The following is a 21,503-nucleotide window of genomic DNA, read 5'->3' as shown; positions in this document are numbered from 1 at the left end:
GAAATGAGGGTAGGGACGGGGAGACCAAGGCCGTGACCGTGGAGAGCGCTTGCTCGGGAAGCTGTGAAGAGTCTCGCTGAGCTGGTCCACCTTTGCAGTGTCATCCTCACCTGGGGGCTTGGTAGAAATGCAGTCTGAACCGAATCAGAATCCGTGTTTGAACAAGATCCCCAAGCAATCTGTCTCCCCAGCTCTATGGCTCCAGGCTGTGTGACCTTAGCTAAGTTCTTTAACCTCTCTGAGCCTCAATATCTACACGGGGTTTTTCGAGAAGTGAAACGCTTAGCACTTGGCAGATACTAAGCCTTCAGTTAATGTTGGCTATTATTGTTATTGGGAAAATGGTTCAAGGACAGTTTTACCACATTTAAACCCCAAGCATCCAGCCATGCCCTGCTAGGGAACGAAGTCCAAACTGAATGCGAGAAAGTTCCAGGAGGAACTTTTTGAGGGTGAGGAACCCTCAGGATCTACTGAAAGGACTAACTTGGAAGCTGGAGAAAAGAGACTCTTAGCAGCCTGGGCCCTGACTGTTTGACTCGGAGCTAGTTAAGATTATTGTTCATCTGCTTGCTCTGGGGGTTCTCCCCTTCATCGAGGTGCCTTCTCTTCCTGCCATTTCACCCCTGAAACATCTCCGAGGCCCTGCCGCGTCCGTGACCCTGCCTGAAAGGCCTCGGATGCTCTGTTGCAGGCAGAATGAAATCCCAGCTCCTTGGCGGGGCATTCGAGGCCCTTGGCAGCCTGACTCAGCCTCCTGCAGCTTCGCCCCCACGCCCCGCCCTTTAACCTCAGTCCTTGTCACTCCGTACCCTGCTTTGCTTGCTTAATAGCACTTTTCGGTATTTAAAATTTATGTGTATATTTGTGTCAAAAGGAGGAGGGAGGAAAGAATATTTACGTATTTATCTGTCATTTGTCTCTCCCTCTGGAACTGGGCTCCCGAAAGGGCAGCCTCCAGCCACATGTGGCTCCTAAATTTAAATTGATTTTTAAAAATCCAGTTCCTCAGGCACACTGGCCACCTCTCAAGTGGTCAATAGCCATATGTGGCTGGTGGCTATTCAATCGTGCGGGACATTCGTACCGTTGAGGGATGTTCTACAGGACAGCGCTGTTCTGAAATGTAAACTCCGTAAAGGCAGGAACATGTCACTGGTTTACCCAGGGCCGAGAATAGCACCCGGCCCGGCAGGGCGACTCATGGGAACCGCTGCTGCTCCAGAGCGACGAGGTATAGAAATATCTCATCTGGGTGCTCGGTAATGTGCGCGCGGGTGTTTGTGTGTGTTGGGCTTGTATGAACGGAAGAACTCTGAGGGGAAGGAAGTCCAACTCTTCCATCAGGGGGGTTCTGTTGACACAGCAGAATGTGGCTGAATCTGCACCAATTAGCCATTTTATATTTCTGCCAATTTATTTCTGCCACGAACCTGAGACTTTGCCAGTTGCAGCAACACCGAAGTCTTCATGTGGGCGAGTGCCAGGCCTCAAGGGGCTGGTGCTGACCTCACTAGTGGCTCACAGCGGTTCAGAAAGACAGACGCCAACTCTCTACTGCTCTGCAGACACTTGCCCCCTGCTCGTGACGGGATTATTCTCCCAAGGGCTGTGGTTCTTGCAGCTCCCATCCCGTGGGCCGCCCCGAGATGAATTCTGCAAAGGCTCAGCATTTTCTGAGCTTGGGCATTTAAATTACAATTTTTAAAGAGAGGGAGCAAAAGGAGACTTCTGCAGAGCAAAGGAAATCAGAGGCGAATGGGTGTGGGGGAGAAGAGACGTTTCTCACAGAAACTCCTCATAGCTAGAATTATTTAAATCTGTTGACAAATGAGGCCAAGAAATGAGCCGAATCATGGTGAAACATCCTCAGAGCTTCCCAATGTTCCCAAAACTGTGGTTCAGAATAAACAGTGTCTTTCTGAAACTTAATTGGTAACCAGGAATCCAAACCCGAGCAGATTAAAAAGAAGAAAAGATGAAGGAAGGAAAGAGAGAAAGTGGGAAGGCTCAGAGAACGCTGAGCCTTTGCAGAATTCATGTCCGGTCGGCCCCTGGGGGGCGGGGAGCTGCAAGAACCACAGCCCTTGGGAGAATAATCCTGGCACAAGCAGGGGGTGAGTGTCTGCAGAGCAGCAGTGAGCTGGCATCTGTCATTTTGAAATTCTGTGAGCCACCGGGGAGGTCAGCCCCAGCGCCGTAAGGCCTGGTACTCCCTGGCACGAAGGCTACAGGTTCGGGGGCCCAAGTTGGCAAAAATAGGGAATGAATGAACAAACAAACAAGTGAATGAATAAAACGCATTCCCTTCAAACTCCAACACAGTCCCTTCTACACTGCGGTGAGTATCCCAACAGACCAACTCTGCTTCCCGGTCTCACCCCGGGCCAGCTTCCCAGTGGGTCTGAACTGGGCACAGGTACATTCTGTGCCCACCTGCAAACTCTCCACATTCAGGACTGCAATGTATAAATTTCAGGGGGAGGACCTAATTCGGCCCATAACAGCCGGGCAAGGCAGTGCCAACTAAACACTCCTCGATGACACAAAAATGATTTGTTCGTGCAGTTGACAAATACTGACCGAGCACCCACGAATGCGAGGCGTGGTTCTAGGCGCTGAGGAGACAGGAGTGAACAGACAGGGGTCTCTGCTCTCACAAAGGCCACATTCGCAAGAACAAACGAGCAGAAGCCCACGGCTGATGGAGGATGGGGTGCCCAGGAGGATGGGGTGCACAGTGGGGTGACCTGTGACTTTAAGCCGGGGAGTCAGGTGCTCCCTCCATGAGAAAGTGTCTGTGGAGCATTTGGATGCTGCATAGACAAAAAAGATAAAGAGTTTATGAAACGCAGAGGAGGCCGTGCTTAATTCTACAGGACAGGGTGGGAGAGGGATGGCTAAAGGCTTCACAGGGGAGGTCACGTTCTTAGAAATAAAATGACCATGACCGCGATTAACTGAAGTTCTCCATACTTTATTGATGAATCCTCACAATAGCCCTGTAAAGCAGTTGTTATTGGCCTCGATTTACTGAAGAAAGAACCCAAGCCAGGGAGAAGGGCCTTCCTTGCCCAAGGTCACACAGCTAGTGTGTGTCAGAGCTGGGATTTGAACTAAGTTTATCCGAGCTGAACCCGTGCTCATGGCACACCACACGGCCTCCGCTGCTTAAGCAGGCTCCAGAGGCGGGGCAGCATCCTGCCAGGTGGAGAGAAAGGTAGAGTGACTTTAATCAGAGGATCATAGGGCTCCCAGACAGAGGGGACGGCAAGAGCAAGTCACCGTCTGAGGAGTGACAAGGACTGAGGTTAAAGGGCAGGGTGTGGGGGCGAAGCTGCAGGAGGCTGAGTCAGGCTGCCAAGGGCCTCGAATGCCACGCCAAGGAGCTGGGATTTCATTCTGCCTGCAACAGAGCATCCGAGGCCTTTCAGGCAGGGTCACGGACGCGGCAGGGCCTCGGAGATGTTTCAGGGGTGAAATGGCAGGAAGAGAAGGCACCTCGATGAAGGGGAGAACCCCCAGAGCAAGCAGATGAACAATAATCTTAACTAGCTCCGAGTCGAACAGTCAGGGCCCAGGCCCCTAAGAGACACTCTTCTCTCCAGCTCCTTTCAGTAGTTGTTGAGGGTTCTTCACTTGACACCTGGAACTTTCTCGCATTCAGTTTGGACTTCGTTCCCCACCGAGGTATGGCTGGAGCCAGGGCATTTAGACACTCAACATGGCCCCGCCCATCAGTTCCCCAGATTGGATTCTGTTAACATATCCTACCTCCCAATAAGCAAATTATTTCTGTAATCCCAAATTAGTGTTTGTTTAATGCAATCCCAGTCAAAACTCTATTTGATTTTACAGACGATTCTGATTTATGACACTTGATCTATGTGAATAGGTTATCAAAATAACCCGGAACTGTTTTGCAAAAGAAGAAGAAGAAGGAGGAACTCATGCTACCAGTTATTAAAACATGCTCTAATCTACAAAAGAAAATTTTTTTAGTGAGGCATAAGTGTAAACTCAATGGCTAGATAAGAAGCATGGAACAGACAACCCAGAAATGCCCTAGTATATATAAAATTTAACGTAGGACAAAGATGATTTCACAAATTACTGAGAAAGGATAAAACAATACGTGCTACTAAGATCATTGAGAACTTTCAAGAAAAATGGTTAGAGTTCTGTCTTATATCGTAACCTAAGGTCAATTCAATTCCAGATAAGTTCATGTAAAAAGTAAAGCTAAAACACTCTAAGAAAATACAAAATAATATGTCTCGGCCAATGAAAAAGGCCGCAAGAGGAGAAGATTGATAAATTTGCTACCCAAAAATTTCACATGTAAAACATGAAAAACTAAAAGGTAAATGAAAGACAGAAATTTTTGCAACCAATAAAGTACTGATATGTTTAATGTAGAGAGAACTCTCAAATTAATAAAACCACTGAGCAATCACAATATAAAAATGGCGTAAACAGAAAATCTACAAAGGAAGAATACAAATAGTAAGTCTTTGAAAAGTATTCAACCTTATTAGCAATCAAGAGAAAGCACAAATCACATGAAAAAGGTTTCATCCTATCTAATTGGCGAGATGTTCATGGTAGTAGTTTATGTAGGGTGAGCGGTAAGTCGGGCGCTCTCGATCCCTGCCTGGGGAAGGGCCAGTGGGTGTAAAAACTTGTCCATATGGGTCAAGAGAACTCAAAACGTTGCTGCTTTTTCACCCAGTGCTTCTATTTCTAAGCATTTATCCAAAGTTATCAGAAGTAAGGACTCAGGGTGCGTCAACTGCAGTTTTGTTGCAAAGAGCCAAAAATTGGAAATAAATGTCCAACAAAAGTTAAATGGCTAAATACATTACGTATGGTATATCGCTCCAATGTAGTATCATGCAGCCATTTTTTAATTTTGTTCCATGTTTATAGAAATGGGGGAACCTTTCAAGTGAGATGAAGAAACGACAATATCAGGGGTGATTTTTTTCTCCTTTATATTTCAGTGCATTTTCTGGATTATCTATAGTGATTTTGCTTTCATGATAAGAAAATAAAGTTCATACCTATTTTCTAATGCTCGTATAAGTGCCACTCGCCAGCCCCAGGTAAGCATCTTGCTTCTGATGTGCCATCAATTAAGGCACCTGGAGAGCCCAGCCACAGCTCACCTGCAGCATTCCCTCCATCACCCACCCACCCACCCACCCCCTCAGAACATCTCAGCACCATGGTTGCTTTTCTGTATCCATTTGCCTCCAAATGAGAACAAGTGACCTGCATCCTCATTCGCTTGCTTTGGGCCAGTTCCCACTGCCCTTCCCTGAGGAAGAAGGAGAAGAATATGATCTTTCATCTTTACATCCACCCACTCGCAGGCCACTGGTGCTTTCCTGGGTGTTTGCTTAGGGTGCCAGTTGGGAGAAGTGCAACTCAGAAATAAACGCTAGTTTCTTTTGCCTCGTGAAGAAACACTGACCCTGTCTTTGTTTTTGTCCTACAGATATGATGCAGCCTTCTGTGTTTAGCCATTGGAGCACTTACAATTTTCTGTGCTGAGATCATTCTGGAACCTTAAACACTAAACTTCAGCATCGAAGGGAAGCCAAAGCCATCGGAGGGGGAATAAAGCCAAAAGCCTTTCTCTGACCTTATTTCTTCCAAAAGTTTCACCGCCCCTTCTCTACGTGCCCCCTCACCCCCTCCAAAAAAAATAATAGTAATAAGCCATCGCACACATCAACAGGCAGCATGGCGAGCAAACGGAAGTCTACAACCCCGTGCATGGTTCGGACATCGCAGGTCCTGGAACAGGATGTGCCCGAGGAAGGAGATAGGGCCAAAGAGAAAGGGACCGGCACGCCACAGCCTGAAATGGCCAAGGACAGTTGGGCAGCGGAACCTGAAAACTCTTCCAAAGAAAATGAAGTGATAGAGGTGAAATCATCGACGGGCGAGAACCCATCCAAAAAGCTCCAAGGCGGTTACGAGTGCAAATACTGCCCCTACTCCACGCAGAACCTGAACGAGTTCACGGAGCACGTGGACGTGCAGCACCCCAACGTGATTCTCAACCCCCTGTACGTGTGTGCCGAATGTAACTTCACAACCAAAAAGTATGACTCTTTGTCTGACCACAACTCCAAGTTCCATCCCGGAGAGACCAACTTCAAGCTGAAGTTAATCAAGCGCAATAATCAAACGGTCCTGGAGCAGTCCATTGAAGCCACCAACCACGTCGTGCCCATCACCACCAGCGGCCCTGGTGGCGGTGGCGGTGACAGTGACCCTGGGATCTCGGTGAGTAAAACTCCCATCATGAAGCCAGGGAAACCGAAAGCCGATGCCAAGAAGGTGCCCAAGAAGCCTGAGGAGGCCACGCCCGAGAACCACGTGGAAGGGACTGCCCGCCTGGTGACAGATGCGGCCGAGATCCTCTCCAGACTCGGAGGCGTGGAGCTGCTCCAGGAGCTGGGGCATGTCATGCCTTCCGTCCAGCTCCCACCAAATATCAACCTTGTCCCCAAGGTCCCCGTCCCACTGAATACTACCAAATACAACTCTGCCCTGGACACCAATGCCACCATGATCAATTCCTTCAACAAGTTCCCTTACCCGACTCAGGCTGAGCTGTCCTGGTTGACAGCTGCTTCCAAACACCCGGAAGAGCACATCAGGATCTGGTTTGCCACCCAGCGCTTAAAGCATGGCATCAGCTGGTCGCCGGAAGAAGTGGAGGAGGCCCGGAAGAAGATGTTTAATGGCACCATCCAGACAGTCCCCCCGACAATCACTGTGCTGCCCGCCCAGCTGGCCCCCACAAAGATGTCACAGCCCATCCTCCAGACAGCTCTCCCGTGCCAGATCCTCGGCCAGACCAGCCTGGTCCTGACCCAGGTGACGAGCGGGTCGACCACTGTCTCTTGCTCCCCCATCACGCTTGCCATGGCCGGAGTGACCAACCACGGCCAGAAGAGACCTTTAGTAACTCCCCAAGCTGCCCCCGAGCCCAAGCGTCCACATGTCACTCAGGTGCCAGAACCCCCACCCAAGGTGGCCACCCCTTCGCTGACCCCGTCCAGTGACCGCAAGAAGACAAAGGAGCAGATAGCGCATCTCAAGGCGAGCTTTCTTCAGAGCCAGTTTCCCGACGATGCCGAGGTCTACCGACTCATCGAGGTGACCGGCCTTGCCAGGAGCGAGATCAAGAAGTGGTTCAGTGACCACCGGTATCGATGTCAAAGGGGCATCGTCCACATCACCAGCGAATCCCTCGCCAAAGACCAGTTGGCCATCGCCGCCTCCCGACACGGTCGCACGTACCACGCGTACCCAGACTTTGCCCCACAGAAGTTCAAAGAGAAAACACAAGGTCAGATTAAAATCCTGGAAGACAGCTTTCTGAAGAGCTCTTTTCCGACCCAAGCAGAACTGGATCGGCTAAGGGTGGAGACCAAGCTGAGCAGGAGGGAGATCGACTCCTGGTTCTCGGAGAGGCGGAAGCTTCGGGACAGCATGGAACAGGCCGTCTTGGATTCCATGGGGTCTGGCAAAAAAGGCCAAGACATGGTGGCCCCCAACGGTGCTCTGTCTCGACTTGACCAGCTCTCTGGCGCCCAGCTAGTCAGTTCTCTGCCCAGCCCTTCACCAGCAATCACAAAAAGTCAAGAACAGGTTCATCTCCTGAGGAGCACGTTTGCAAGAACCCAGTGGCCTACGCCCCAAGAGTATGACCAGTTAGCAGCGAAGACCGGCCTGGTCCGAACTGAAATTGTGCGTTGGTTCAAGGAGAACAGATGCTTGCTAAAAACTGGGACCTTGAAGTGGATGGAGCAGTATCAGCAGCAGCACGTAGCGGAGGACCACGGCTACGACACCGTGTCGAGGAAAGCAGCTAAGGCCGTCGTCACCGAGAGCCCAAAGAACGGGAGTGGGGTGGGCCAGCAATATTACAAGGACCCCAAAAAGCTCTGTGAAGAGGACTTGGAGAAAGTGGTACCCAGGGTAAAAGCGGGAAGCGAGCAAGCAAAAGACGGTTTGCCGGCAAAGCCCTCAGAGGCCACCTCGGACAGGTCAGAGGGGAGCAGCCGGGATGGCCAGGGCAGCGACGAAAACGAGGAGTCAGGCGTTGTGGATTGGGTGGAGGTGACGGTCGGCGAGGAGGACGCCATCTCAGACAGGTCGGACAGCTGGAGTCAGACGGCGGCCGAAGGCACAGCAGAGCTGGCCGACTCGGACTCCGACGGCGCCCCCGCCCCCGCCGAGGCTGGCCGGGCCTAGACAGGTAATGCCACCTGTTCCCCCCGGGGCAGACGGGGGAGGATGCTGGGTTTCTTTCTTCCTGTTGCCAGAGTCAGTCAGTCTAGTTTGTACGGTACAGAGATGTTGACAAAGATGATGGGTTCTTTTTTTTTTTTTAGGAAAAAATCTACTAGGGGCTAGTAGATTTCTCATCCTCATTTGAAAGGCTGTGTCGATGGTGGCAGCGCGGCTGCCTGTGGCAGTTTGGAGATCTCCTTTTGCCACCTGTCCCTTTTAAAGTCTAGTTGCGGCTGCAACAGTACGTCTTCCGCCTGTTTGGTGTTTGCCACTGCAAGAAACACACATAAAAATTACGTGTCTTTCCCTTTTTTCTTTCTTTTCTTTACGTTTTTGGATTTTTTTATAGTAAGTATCCAAGTTTACCGGCTAGAGATTAGGGGTCATTTCTGTCGACCCGAAACATTTCGGTGTTTGCCTCGTCACGGCTGACGGAAGGTACACTATGTGTCACATTAAGTGACCCTTCTCCTAACCGTGCTGATTGGGTGCCCGGAACCCGTTCATATCTGAGAGAGACTGGTATAAATTTAGGCCTGTGGAGCCACAAAAGGCTGGGAAGGGAGGTTACCATGGTTACTAATGGCCATGTCGTCCACATAATGGGACATGCCACCCAAACCCTTGGTATTTGCGCTTCACAAAAGGTCCATGCAAATCAGGGCCTAAAGCACAGCGGCTTGCTTGGTGGTGAGTTTAGAAATGGGGGTCAAGGGTAAGGGGGTAGCAAGGAGAGGGATTCAGGAGGGAAAGGCCCACCTGAGCCAAAGCAAAAATAGTCCGAGGGCAGTTTGGAACCAGGAAGAAGATTCCAGATTTACAATCTGCCCAGGTTGGTTGGCTTCTCCAGAGGTCACTTAAAAGGCAACAGATGGGCCTCCCTGCCATGTCATCTTTTAAAATAATAAAAGTAATGACTTCCAGAATGATCGATAAGGCCCCAAAGGGAGCCCCGGAAGTTGTCATGCCTCTTTATTAATAAACTCGGACAACGTTGGCTGGCCATGTCACTCATCCATGTGTTTATTTGCTAATAAAATGAGGCACCTGGCAAAAAAATTAAGTCCTCTAGAAACTTTATTTTAGCCAGTTCCGTCGGCTATTAAAAGAGCACTTTCATGAGCAGCCAATCACAGAATGCCATCAAGCCGTCTCTGACTTTTCAGGAGGAAGTGGTAATGTGTCGTTGGTGAGGATGCAGCCCAGACGGTGGGGGGCTCGTGACGGGAAGAGGCTACAGGCCGCTGGAGTCACCAGTAGCACCAGCTACTCACCTCCATCTCGCTACCTCAGTCTTGCCCTCCGTCTGTTCATTTTCCTGCTTCTTACGAACCTTTGTCAGTCCAACCGCTCTCTCCCTCGTTGAAATGAAGGAGCAATTGTTTTTGTCCAGTCAGAATCTACCTGAAAGCTCCTAGCTTTCCCCATCTTCTGTCCCTGATCTTTTCTGATATATGACATAAGCGTACGTGATTACTTTTTCCTCCAACCACTGAGTAGACAATACGTTCAATTCAATTCGACAGACATGTTCTGTATACCCACTGTGTGCCTGTCCCTGTGCCAGGCACTGGAGATAATGTGATGAAGAAGATGGGTGGCAGAGTCTTTCTTTGGGCCAAGGAGTGGGGAAATTGCTGTCCCCTTTACTAGCCAGGGCAATCCGTGGTATGAGGGAGACATACACATCTGTGTGTGGCAGCATACAGGAGGGGCACCCAGGCTGGGGATCAGGGAAGGCTTCCTGGAGGAAGGGACATCTGATTCAGGGGCTAGCTGATGGGAAGGAGTTAGCCAAGTACACAGACCAGTTAAAGAGTAGTTCAAGTGGAAGAAACAGACGAGGCGAAGGTCTGGAAACAAGAAAAGGAATGGTGCTGTTGAGAAGTCGAGTTTGGAGATCGGTAAACGATGAGAAGAGGCAAACGAACAAACGAAAGAAAACCCCGTGGTTTCCCACAGCAGGCAAAAGCTGCTCTGAACCAGTGGGGTTGGCCGAGTCTGGCTCTGAGGACGCTGGGTCCCTGCATCCCAGAGTGAGCTTGGATGCCCGTCACCCAGTGGGAGGTGGTGCAGGGGCGGGAGCTCCCCAAAGGCTCCCGAGTCCACCTGTCCCCACCTCTTCTCTCCCATTTGTACCACCACCAACAGTTGAAAATGCCCATCTGGGTTGGCTGCCCCTGTGCCTGACCCCGCCCCTGGCCCAAGGGAAACGGAAGGGGAAGCTGTGCCAAAACCACAACGAGAAGCTTTGGGAAGGACAGGAGGGAGGCCGCAGGGCAGGGCAGGGCCTCCCGAGTAGCAAGGGCTGAGCTCGGTGCTCTGGCCACGGATGGTCTTAGTGGCTCTGACAGCTAAGTTATCCGTATTTTTATAAACCCAAAACTGAGATTCAGAAACCAAGGAACTTCGCACATTCCCCCAGGCTCACCTCGGCTCTGAGGTTAAACGCACAGATCAGGAATCCTTCTCAAGCCTGGAATCGTGTTGTCTTGGTTCAGTCTCTGGGTGCAGACAATTACTGAGCCTTCCACTGAGAGACTTGTAAAAGGCTGAGAAATAAATATCTCCTTTCCTGCAAAGGAGTCAGAATACTTGAGCGAGATGTCGTTAGACATATGCCTTGATGCCTGGCCAGGCGGAACAAACAGTGCGGCCCACTGCCACGAAGGATTTCTGCTCGTTCGCATACGCCACGCGCTTAGCGCATCCTTCCGCGCACGTCTAGGAAGTCATTTAAACTTCACGACAGCCCTCTGAGATCGGTGTGGCTCTTTCTCCCATTTTACAGAAGGCAAAACTGAGACTTCGAGAGACTCGTCCTGGGTTCCTCGGCCAGCAGCTGCTGGAGCCTGGAGGCCACCTCTCGCCTGTCAGGCCAGTGCCTGACCACTGCCTCCGACAGTGACACCACAGAGCCAAACCAACAGGACGTGGTCATTTCTTACCTCTGCGTGCGTGGAGACTAATACACAACTATTCCTTCCCCGCTTTGCTGCCTCCTGATTTCTTATAATTTCCATCTCCTGATAATTAGGGATGGCTTTGGGAATGAGGAAAATTTTGTGACATCTCAGGAAAAAAAAATATTTTCCATAGTTTAGCTTGCTTAAAATACTCAAGGCTGACAAGTGTTGCACCCTGGCTATAATTTAGGATCCAGGAAATGTATGCCCCCCACAATCTGTTCAGATTAGCTGTCCAAACACAGATATTTGGATGGATGGATGGATGGATGGATGGATGGATGGATGGATGGATGGATGGAAATGTTGTAATTATCTGTGTCCCTGTCTCTTCACCAGACCCTGGAAGGCGGGGACCACATCCCATTGATCTCTGAATCCCAGTGCCTGACTTAGAACAGATGCTCGATAACAATTTATCAAACCCACCTAAGAATTAACAAAGATAGTTGGCTTTTAATTATCCAAGGTCTGGTGTTTCCGTCCTGTTGCGTCTCATTGTTTTCCATCACTCACTGGCCTCTTTAGATGACAGGGGAGTGGGGACAGTTTGCTCCCATGTGTGTGAGCGGCCTGAGGGAAAGGCCTGTTGGAGACTGGCTCCCTGGGTATTGACTGGAAGATGCTTCTCAGGGTCTACACAACAGCCTCGCTGCCCTGGTACCGAACGGAGAGTAACTGTTGTCACTTCCATTTACCTAATTCTGGAGCTTCTCACACAGGAATTCTCACTGTGCTTTGAGCTGTTGAGTGTCAGTTGCATCTCAGAGAGGCTGGGGGTGGGGGAGCTGGGCAAAGACAAGGGGTAACATTGGCTGAGCGCCTACTGCATCAGGCGCTGCTCAAGCACTTTATGTCTTAACATGTCGCTGAAGTCGACGTCATTCTCCTCATTTTATGGCTGATGAGAATGCAGCACAGAAAGACGGCCTGTCCAAGGTCATTGAGCTAAGAAGCGATGGAGCTGGGATTCAAACCCAGAACCATGCACGTAACCAAACTGGGAGTCTGCCTAGTGAGTTTCAAATAGAATTCCATTTGCTCAAATTCTGTTGAACCCCACTGGATAGTATCCACGGATGGAAAAAGGACAGGAAAGGCCAGTGGCCCCTCTTATTCATTTTGCTTAAGCCTCCCTGTGAGGGGAATTTTTACGTGATTCATAAGTCTCAGCAATATCCCAACCCCAGAAGCTCCCAAACCGCTACAGGCAAAGAGCTTCAGCCAGATGTGCCAGGGGTGACCAAGGCCTGGTGTGGGGCGACTCGGGATGCTGTGCCATTTGCCCGTCCCTCTCCACGCTACCACACTTCCTTATCTCAAATCTAATTAAAATCAGATATGCCCTCTCTTAGTAAAAGAAAGTTTGACTCAGAAATACAATTGAGAGATAATAAATCACTGTCACGGTGCTTATTTTTCCATCGCAGGGAGCACAGGGTTCCTCTGTCCTGAATCCACAGGGCTTCGGGAAATCCCTACAGGAAAAATGAAAGAGAAGCAGAAACAAAAAGCTATCACGTGGGAAAGGAATCCGAACTGTTTCATGTTTCCCTAACGGGTAAAGTAATATGAAAGCAGATTTTGCTTAAGAATTAGATAGTACTTTTTTAACATTCCACGTTGTCCCCCAAGACAGAAATGGACGGCTATGGGCAGCAGCGGGTTCCCTGTCCTCAGCAGCGTTCAGGAAGAGGCTGAGCATCCGCTCGGTAGAATGTTGGAACAGTGGCCCTGCGCAAATGGGCCCAATGACCTTGCACCGTCCTCCCAGAGCTGAGACCTGCTGCTCTGGCAGCAGGCTGTAGAGTTTCTCTGCGGTAGGGAACGTCTGTGATCAAGAGCGTACGATTCCAGGTAGAAACCCAGAAAATGAGCAAGAGGCCACATGGTCAAAATCATGGTGATACTCTTAAAAAAAAAAACACAGAAATGCAAACTTTGTCACCAACCAGGTGTGACCAAGCACCTCTGACGTCACAGTGCTCTCTTCCCATTTTCATTCGCGAATGCACGTCTGAGTATCCTCAGTGGCCAGACACGGTGCTGGGAGGGGGTGGCAGGGGTCAGCAGCAAACTGTGGGCACCATCCGCATCCCGACGGGCCTCACAGGATGTACGGTGAGCCAGGCGAGGGGAGGACAGCTGTGCCGGGGAAGCCCCGGTGTGGGGATGTTTACTGAGAACTGATGACTCTGGGACGAGGCCTTCTGGGGAAGTGGCCTACAGTCTTTGCTGCCTAGGGGAAGGTCATCAGGCCCTGAGGGAGAAACCACCCCAGCCTCTCCTTCTGCCCCCACAGCTCCCCTGGGAAAGGTCGACGGAGAATTTTAGTCCAGCAGTTCCAGGGGTGCCCCACAGACTCCTGGGATCTCTGCAAAAGACAAAAAAAAGTGCCTTTGTCCCCCTTTCTCCTAGTCACCCCTTTGGCCTTGCAATCTGTTGGGGTTTTTTTTAAGGGCCTTGTTTCGCTTTCTTTATCTCTATTAATGCATGTGGTTGGAAGACTATGCATGTTTGTGTCCGTAGAAATTACACACGGCGTCACAAAAACTCTGCCAGATGGAGAATCACCTTCATACTGCGGTTTCTCTAAAAGAGTCCGTTTGCCCGTCCCTCTCCACGCTACCACACTTGCCCGTCCCTCTCCACGCTACCACACTTGCCCGTCCCAGCAGCCTGTCGGGTATGAATCATGGAAATGAGGCCCGGGGAGGTTGACTGACCTCGGCACACAGCTAGGAAGTGGCAGACCCCAGATCCAGCTCCACGGCCCCCTCCACTCTGCCCCGCCACGGCCGGTGCCCACAGTCCCGGGCTGACCTGGAGTTCGTCAGCCCTCGTGGGGGAAGGAAGACCAGTAGCTGTCTACATACCCGAGCCTGTTTCCCGGAGTCCAAGCAGAGGCAGCCTCCTTTCCAGAGTCAGTGAAAGACACCCTGTTTGTTGGGGAAACACCTGTTCTGTGGGATGCACAGGAGGCTGGCTGTGGTCCGGGTGCCCACCCCCAGGGGTACGTGCGGCTCTGCACGGGGCCGCCAGCCCCTGCCTTTGAAGCAGACGCGCTCTCTCCTGTCACGTGGTGGCTCCGTGCAAGAAGAGGCTATGTGTGTAAGACAAGGAGCCCTGGACCCAGGTCAGGCGTGGGGAGGAGCAATTAATTGGACTGGCCAAGGTGGGGTGCAGGCTCCATACTTACTACTGGCCTGAAGTCACTTAACCTCCATTTCTTCACTGCCAAGAGGGCCTAACAGCTACCGACCTCCTGGGTTACTTAAGGTGTAAATGAGATTGGCATTGGCGCCTGGCATCGGGCCTGGCTCATAAGTGTGGGATAAGTATTAGCTACTATCGCCGTTGTCACGATTGTGATCGTTATTGTTTTGACTCTAATGCTGAGTGGTTTTGCGGCCTGGGAGATGACTTTTTCTCCTGAGCTTCCATTTCCTGCCTCATGAGGTGAGCGGTGTTGGTGGCGCCACCCATAAGGATCCCTGTAGCTCTTATGACCCGGTGACTTTTGCTGCATCACGTTCACGTGGTACCAGGTCCCAAGGACACTGCTGGCATCTGGCTTCATCCACAGACATTTCTTTCTCCAGGGTGGTTTCCCAGCTCCAATATTCAGTCTTATTGTCAGGAGCATCTAGAAAATGGGAGGTACGTTTGACACCCAGACATGAGGAATGGATGACAGTCTAGCTGATCGGCCGATGCCTTTGGCTGAGAAATCTAGTCTTCTGCTCTTGGTCTTCTGAACCCGAAGGGGGAAAAAAAGAGTGCTCTCAGCTCCTTTTTCAGCCGGAGAAGCAGCCAGTGGAGCAGTAACATGGCCTTACCAGGAGGGAGCCGAAACAAAAGCCAGTAGCTTCAGGAATCGACATTGATAAACTTCCAGCCTGTCATGGAACACCGGCTGCACCCTTTTCGGTCCTGATCCCTCCCATGGGATTCCTGGCCCAGGGTCTCTGGATTCCAGGAGCCCATAAAGGGTAATAATTAAGGTCTGTCTTAGTTTCCTAGGATTGCCATCAAGTACCACACACTAGGTGACTGAAACAACAGAAATTTATCCTCTCGCCATCTGGAGACTGGAAAGCTGGTGTGTTGGCTGTGGGGGAGACTCTGTTCCCACTTCTGGGGCCGCAAGCAATCCTTAGCATTCCTTGGCTCGTCGAAGCACCGTCCTGCCTTTATCTTTACATGGTGTTCTATGCCCGAGTGTCCCCAGACTCGAAGGACGCCAGTCATACTGGATCAGGGCCACCCGAATGACCTCATTTTAACTTGCCTCAGTCAAGGAATTTTCAAGTAGAGTCACATTCTGAGGTACTGAGGATTGAGTCTTCAACACATCTTTAGGGAGGAGGGACACACTTCAACCCATAACAAGGTCTTTGGATTATTTTAATCACTTCAAAATACATAAGAATTAAACATTTCTATATACTGACTCTTAATGAATACTGTGTGTATGTCATCAGCCCAGAATCTAGAGATTGCCTGGATTTGAACCCTCGCTCTGCCACTTACTAACTGTGTGATCTTGAACAAGTGATTTAGCCTCTTTGTGCTCAGTTTTCTCACCTATAAGATGGGAATGATAATACTTATAGGGTTACTATAAACATTACATAAAAAGTACACTTAAAGTCATCGCGATTACTGTTATGTATATCCTGCCATGTTTGGAAAATACTCCACCTAATAAAAACGATGAAAGCATGTGGAACACTAACCGTGTACCAGGCGCTAGTCCAAATGCTGGTCCATATGTCAACTTATTTAATCATCACAGCAGCTCTGCAAGGTGGATGCTATTATCATTCCTAGTTTACTGAGTCCTAGACAGAATAAGTCACTTGTGTACAGTCCCACGACCAGCAAATGGAAAAGTCAGGACATAAATCCAGGTGTGTCTGACTCTGGGGCCTTTTAGGAGCCACTGTGGCTGGCTGCCTCTGCAAGAACAATAAAGAGACTTGTAATGATGAAAAGAGTCACAGACCACCTCCTTCACTTCCCCAGAAAGCCATCCTGTTTTCAAAGGCCTAATTCTGGAAGCTCTTCCCGTAATGTCAGACTGTGCTGAGGAAACACTTTACAACAAGCCCTGAAACAATGATTCGTAAAGATCTGTGCACCCCTATGTTCACGGCGGCACAATTTACAATAGCCAAGATATAGAAGCAACCTAAATGCCCATCAACAGACAATTGGATAAAGAAGTTATGGTTCATATATACAATGGAATATTACTCAGCCATAAAAAAATAAAATAAAATCTTACCATTTGCAGACATGGATGGACCTAGAGGTTATTATGCTAAGTGAAATAAGTCAGACAGAAAGATAAATACTATATGATTTCACTTATATGTGGAATCTAAGGAACAAAAAAACAAACTAATCGAAAACAGACTCACAAATATAGAGGACAATCTGGTGACGGCCAGAGGGAAGGAGGGTTGAGGGGGCTGGGAGAATGGGGTTAAGGGTTAAAGTACAAATTAGTAGTTGATCGATGGTCACGGGGATGGGGAGCACGGCGTAGGGCATGCAGTCGGCAGTGATGTAATGGCTGGGTGGAGAGCCAGAGGGGAGAAAGAGCAGTCAGGGGGATCGTTTCATAAACTATATAAAAGTCTAACCAATGTACTATGTACTTGAAACTAATGATAAAATTAAATACAAAAAATAAAAAACAGGCCCCACACTCGGAAGGTGTTTGTCTCTCCTCCAAGCCCAGGGACGGCTTTCAAAGGCGTCCTCCCCAGGAGAGCCCGGAAGAGGCAGGCAACCCCTGCCGCCTCCCGCCCAGCAGGTGCCTGTCACCTCCCTGACGTCTTGTCTCTCTGGTTTTGTGTCACCCTTCCAGGGAAGTCCGTCGGAAGAGCTGCGCGGATAAAGGGGATGCTCTGTCCTTGAAGAGAGAAGAGAACTCCCCTGCCCAGCCTGGGGGGCCATCTGGCAGAGACTCCGAGGGGAACAGGGTGCGGGAGCCCAACCGCGTTCACAGCACCCCCCAGAGGACTGGTGGGAATGGTTCACAGTGCCAAAGTCCTACTACTGCATCTGCAATGGGTCCTTGTAAATAGTTTGCTCCTCTGCCCTGCCCCCACTTCTTGCTCTACTGGAACCAATTTGTACAATGTGGGAATTTTGCTACCTTTTTAATCGAGAGCAACTTCCTTTTCCAGCACTACCATTGTTAAGGGTTTTTCCAGGAGGGGAGGGCTGATCACGTGTGCTTTTTTTTTTTTTCCTTTCTTCCTTTTCTTTTTTTATTTTTAATTTTATTAATTTGGGGGAGGGGGAACATTAGCCTTAGTGCCATTATATCTACTGGATTTGAAGTAGGAAGAGTTCATTTTTAAAGGTAGTTCGATTGGGAGATTTCTCGGGGAGAAGGGCTGGGATTCGGGCATCAGTGTCAGCTCGGAGAGGGTTTACAGATGGCAGATCTTCCAAATCAGATTCGTTTCCAGTTCTCCCAGCCGCTTCGGGGGTCCCTGCTTTGCCACGCAGAAGGCTTTTTGAACTGCACGTCTGGTTTCTCAACAGCCTGGCCTCTGAGATCAGGCCTCAGGCCCAACCAGCACCAGGAGAACTGGGTAGCAGGCGACGGTCCTTGTTAAGCCTCTTTTTCGATACTCGCAGAAAGGGCCCCACGTTTGTTATAGCGTTATCTTTACTTTTGTGAAATTTAAACAGAAGGCGATCTCCCTGTCTGGATGGTGCAGAGATGAGTGCTCTGGTTTGCATTTCTGTTGCTAACTGCCATTTTTTCAGTTGTGGTATTTGACAAGATTTCAGCTCGAAGCCTCGCCATGAATTGATTTTGTGTTTTTTGTGTGTTTGTTTTGGGCCAATTTTAGATTCCTGAGTGCACTTTTTTTTTTTCCCAGTTAGTCCTAACTTTTAAAGAAGAAAAACCAAGAGACATGTCTGGTGTATACGTTGCAAGTACGAATTACGTTTGCAATCTCTCCCACCCCCCTTTTGAGTACACTGCACAAATAAAACGCTAGGAAATTTGGGGGAAAAAAAAAACAATTTTTCTAACTTGTTGCTCATTTGTTGTAACTCAATAAAGCAAAGACTAAACATTTTTACAACCTTTTCCTCTGCCCCTGGTTCTTCATTTCCATTTGGCTCCCAGGGCACAGCTCAGGGGTTCCAACCCAGCCACTTCCCATTCCAAATCTGTGTGACCACGTTTCTCATTTTCCGACTTGATGAGATTGGACATCGCAAGTTGGAACCTGAAAAACAGGTGTAAATGTGGATGCGAGAATCTTCATCATATCTCTTTGACACAGAGAAGAGAGATAGGCTGTCACTTCTCCAGGGTCTTTACAAATAGATTCCTAAAACACTGCAGACAAGAGCATCAGAGTGGGAATGAGACCTGCCGGCCACACCAGCACCACTGCTTGCTCTCAGGTGACCAAAGGTAAGTCACTTCCCTCCCCGGGCAGCAGGTGACTGGTGACTGGGACACTGCCCTCTCTCCAAGAAGGTTGGCTTTTATGTCTCTGCCCAGGTGAGGTTTAAAGAGCCCCCCACCAGAATCCCCTGAAGGGCTGGTTAAAGGTTCTGATTCTGGGAGTCTGAGTGGCACCCAAGAATGTACATTGCTAACAAGTTTACCCATGAGGCTGATGCTGCTGGTCCGGGGACCCCGCTTTGGGGATCTCTGGTCTAATGTTTCATTTTCATAGGGACTTACAGACTTTGGGCCCACTTATCTGAACTAAGCATGTGAATAAAGCATGTATAAGCATATTCTTCAGATAAAAGACCCTTCCTCCTTACTCCCACTTTCTCAAATACAGGAAATACTGAAAAATCGGGGATTCAAAAGGGGCTGGTCTCCTCTGGAAGATGCTCTCAATACTGAGGTCAAACACAGTTGTTGGAGAGTTCTGGTCCTTGGCTTACGACCCCTGCAATCCTGCCATAGCTGTTGGCTGTGGGCTCGAGTTGCCTTGGAGATACCTGCCCACTAATCTCTTCCCCCAGACCTCTTCACACCTTCCTCATTCTCCTCCCTTGGTCCCCTGCATTCCCCCAGTCTATGGTATAGTCAAGATGTAAGGATGTTCTCTGCTTAATAGATTCTGCTCAGTCCCCCGACCCAGCCCAAAACTCATGTTCTAGATACCACACTCCACCTGGACCACAGTAAAAGCATTTGGTGTCTCTGCTCAAATGACACCTGCCCTCCACGACTCTATCTGCAGGACCAGAATGAAACTGAGGTGAGCAAGGCATCTAAGGGTGCAAAATTGAAGGAGCCAAGATCATACAAGCGTCAACCCTGCCGTTGCAGGACCCTGAGAGCAGGCACCTCCTTAAATTTTGCATCCTGGATGCCTCACTTGCTCGCCTTAGCCCTGGCCCTGCCTCTCTGGCATGCGTTCCTCTAATCCTGCTTTATTTTCCTCCATCTTGCTTTTCACAACATGTCATCGTATTTGTTTACTGCCTTTTCGTCCCACTATATTGCAAGAGCCATGAGAGCAAGGACTGTATCTGTCCTGTTCCCTCTCCCTTATCCTCTGTGCTTAGCACAGTGTTGAGCACATATTCGATGCTCCATAAATATTTTTTGAATGAATGGATAAATGGATGGATGGATGGATGGAAGGATGGATGGAAGGATGGAAGGAAGGAAAGGAAGGAAGGAAGGAAGGAAGGAAGGAAGGAAGGAAGGAAGGAAGGAAGAAAGGAAGGACGGACGTCAGCTCTCGGTCAGACAAATCTAGATTTGAATCTCAACTTTACTGCTAATGACCTTGGGTTTTACTTAACTTTTTCAGAGCCCTAGTTCCTCATCTGAGACCTGGAGGTACAGACCTTTGCCATAGGTCTGGTGTGAGGATTAACTAAGTTCATGATTGCAAAGTGCCCAGCACACAGTAGGTACTCCGCAAATGTCCCTCCCCCTCCTGCCTCTCTGGGGAGTGGCATCAGGCCACGCAGTGCAGTGGCTGTGGCTTCTCGTTCCCAGATGTTCGTGAAAGGAGGCAAACAGGAGGAAACTAGATCCGGATCTGGGAGGTAACGTCCTAGACACCTGTGCCCCGGCTTCAGAGACTTTGCCATATGTAACCAACCCTCTCCTTATTACCCTTCAACCCCCAAAGTCTCCTCTACCCCCAAAAAAATCCAAAATAATCTAACCTGCACTTCTCTTACTTAAAAAAAAAAAGGTGAAAAGCGACTGTAGCTGACTCGTTTCCTGGTCCCTGCCTCCACTGCCTTCTCTGTGCTCCCAGCACCGGACCTTCCGCAGACTTCCTTCCAGCTCGTTAACGTCAGACCCAGCCTCCAGCTTCAACCTTGGCTGCCTTCCCCTCTTGCTATTTACCACCCTTGTAGTTCGTTTGCCACTCTCAAGCAATTTAAATAAATTCTTCAAGCAAGGCAGTGTGAGATGCTATCAAATGCCTGAGGAAAGCAAAGGGAAAATCTAGCCAGAATGTTTGCTTTTGATTTTAATTTCTGCACCAAAGAGAATCCTTGATAATTGGTTGCAGTGAAAATACACAGGGAAGAAGGGTTATACTCTTTAAACCACCCGGAAATAAATGTCAAGCTATCTTTTCTGCATTGGGAATGATTAAAGGATGGCAGAAATCAGGAGAGAGGTGTTTAAGGGGAATAGATGGATGAGATTCTTAGTAAGGGAGAAGAGAGCAGTGGGGTGCGGTGAACATCTGTGGGTTTGTCTGCCCCATACCTCTTCGCACTTCAAGATCTTCCTTTAGGGTACACTCGTCCCCCTTCACTCACCTGACTCTGGGGCGGCCCACTGCGGTGACCCACCCCCCACTGCACTCCCAGGGCCAGCCACAGCACGCCAGCCCCGCCTCACGGAGCCAGGTGCAGTGCGATGCAGGGGCAATCTGTGCTGGGAGGAAGAGCTCCCGCTTCCACGCCAATGACAAATGCGAGAGTGTTAGCCTGGAGCCACCTGCCAGAGAGGGAGCCAGTCTGTAGGTAAAGAAAATGAGGACAAAAACTCAAGAAAACAGGCAGGAAAGCAACGAAGGGAGAAAGATGACGATAATGAGGATGACGGTGATGAGGATGACGGTGGCAGTGATGGTGGTAGGTGGTGGTGATGACAATGGCGATATCATTTGAGTTCCTGGACCCCGCCATTCCTAAGTGCAGGGCGCTAGCTTGCTAGCTTCATGAAACCCTATATAC

General features: G+C 49.6%; 2 protein-coding genes across 5 annotated transcripts in view; one reads left to right on the top strand and one right to left on the bottom strand.

Annotated features, from left to right (window-relative positions):
* Nucleotides 1-18,400, top strand: part of ZHX2 (zinc fingers and homeoboxes 2) — a 136,704-nt gene extending 118,304 nt beyond the window's left edge. For 3 of the 4 annotated variants that reach the window (XM_039853693.1, XM_039853694.1, XM_039853696.1), the window contains exons 3-4: nt 5,501-8,281; nt 17,161-18,400. In XM_039853693.1, coding sequence (XP_039709627.1) covers nt 5,749-8,277 — 2,529 coding nt within the window. In that variant the 5' untranslated portion in view covers nt 5,501-5,748 and the 3' untranslated portion in view covers nt 8,278-8,281; nt 17,161-18,400. Of the gene's footprint in view, nt 1-5,500; nt 8,282-9,482; nt 11,708-17,160 lie in introns of those variants that run through there. The other variant, XM_039853695.1, reaches the window with a different exon arrangement.
* The window catches only part of DERL1 (derlin 1), a 52,697-nt gene continuing 49,532 nt past the window's right edge, over nt 18,339-21,503 (bottom strand). Inside the window, exon 8 of the mRNA XM_039853699.1 lies at nt 18,339-18,547. Coding sequence (XP_039709633.1) covers nt 18,424-18,547 — 124 coding nt within the window. The 3' untranslated portion in view covers nt 18,339-18,423. The remainder of the gene's footprint in view (nt 18,548-21,503) is intronic.

Source organism: Pteropus medius, unplaced genomic scaffold (assembly GCF_902729225.1).
Source record: "Pteropus medius unplaced genomic scaffold, Ma_sr-lr_union100, whole genome shotgun sequence".
Lineage (NCBI taxonomy): Eukaryota > Metazoa > Chordata > Mammalia > Chiroptera > Pteropodidae > Pteropus > Pteropus medius.
This window is presented reverse-complemented; position numbering and strand designations above follow the sequence as displayed.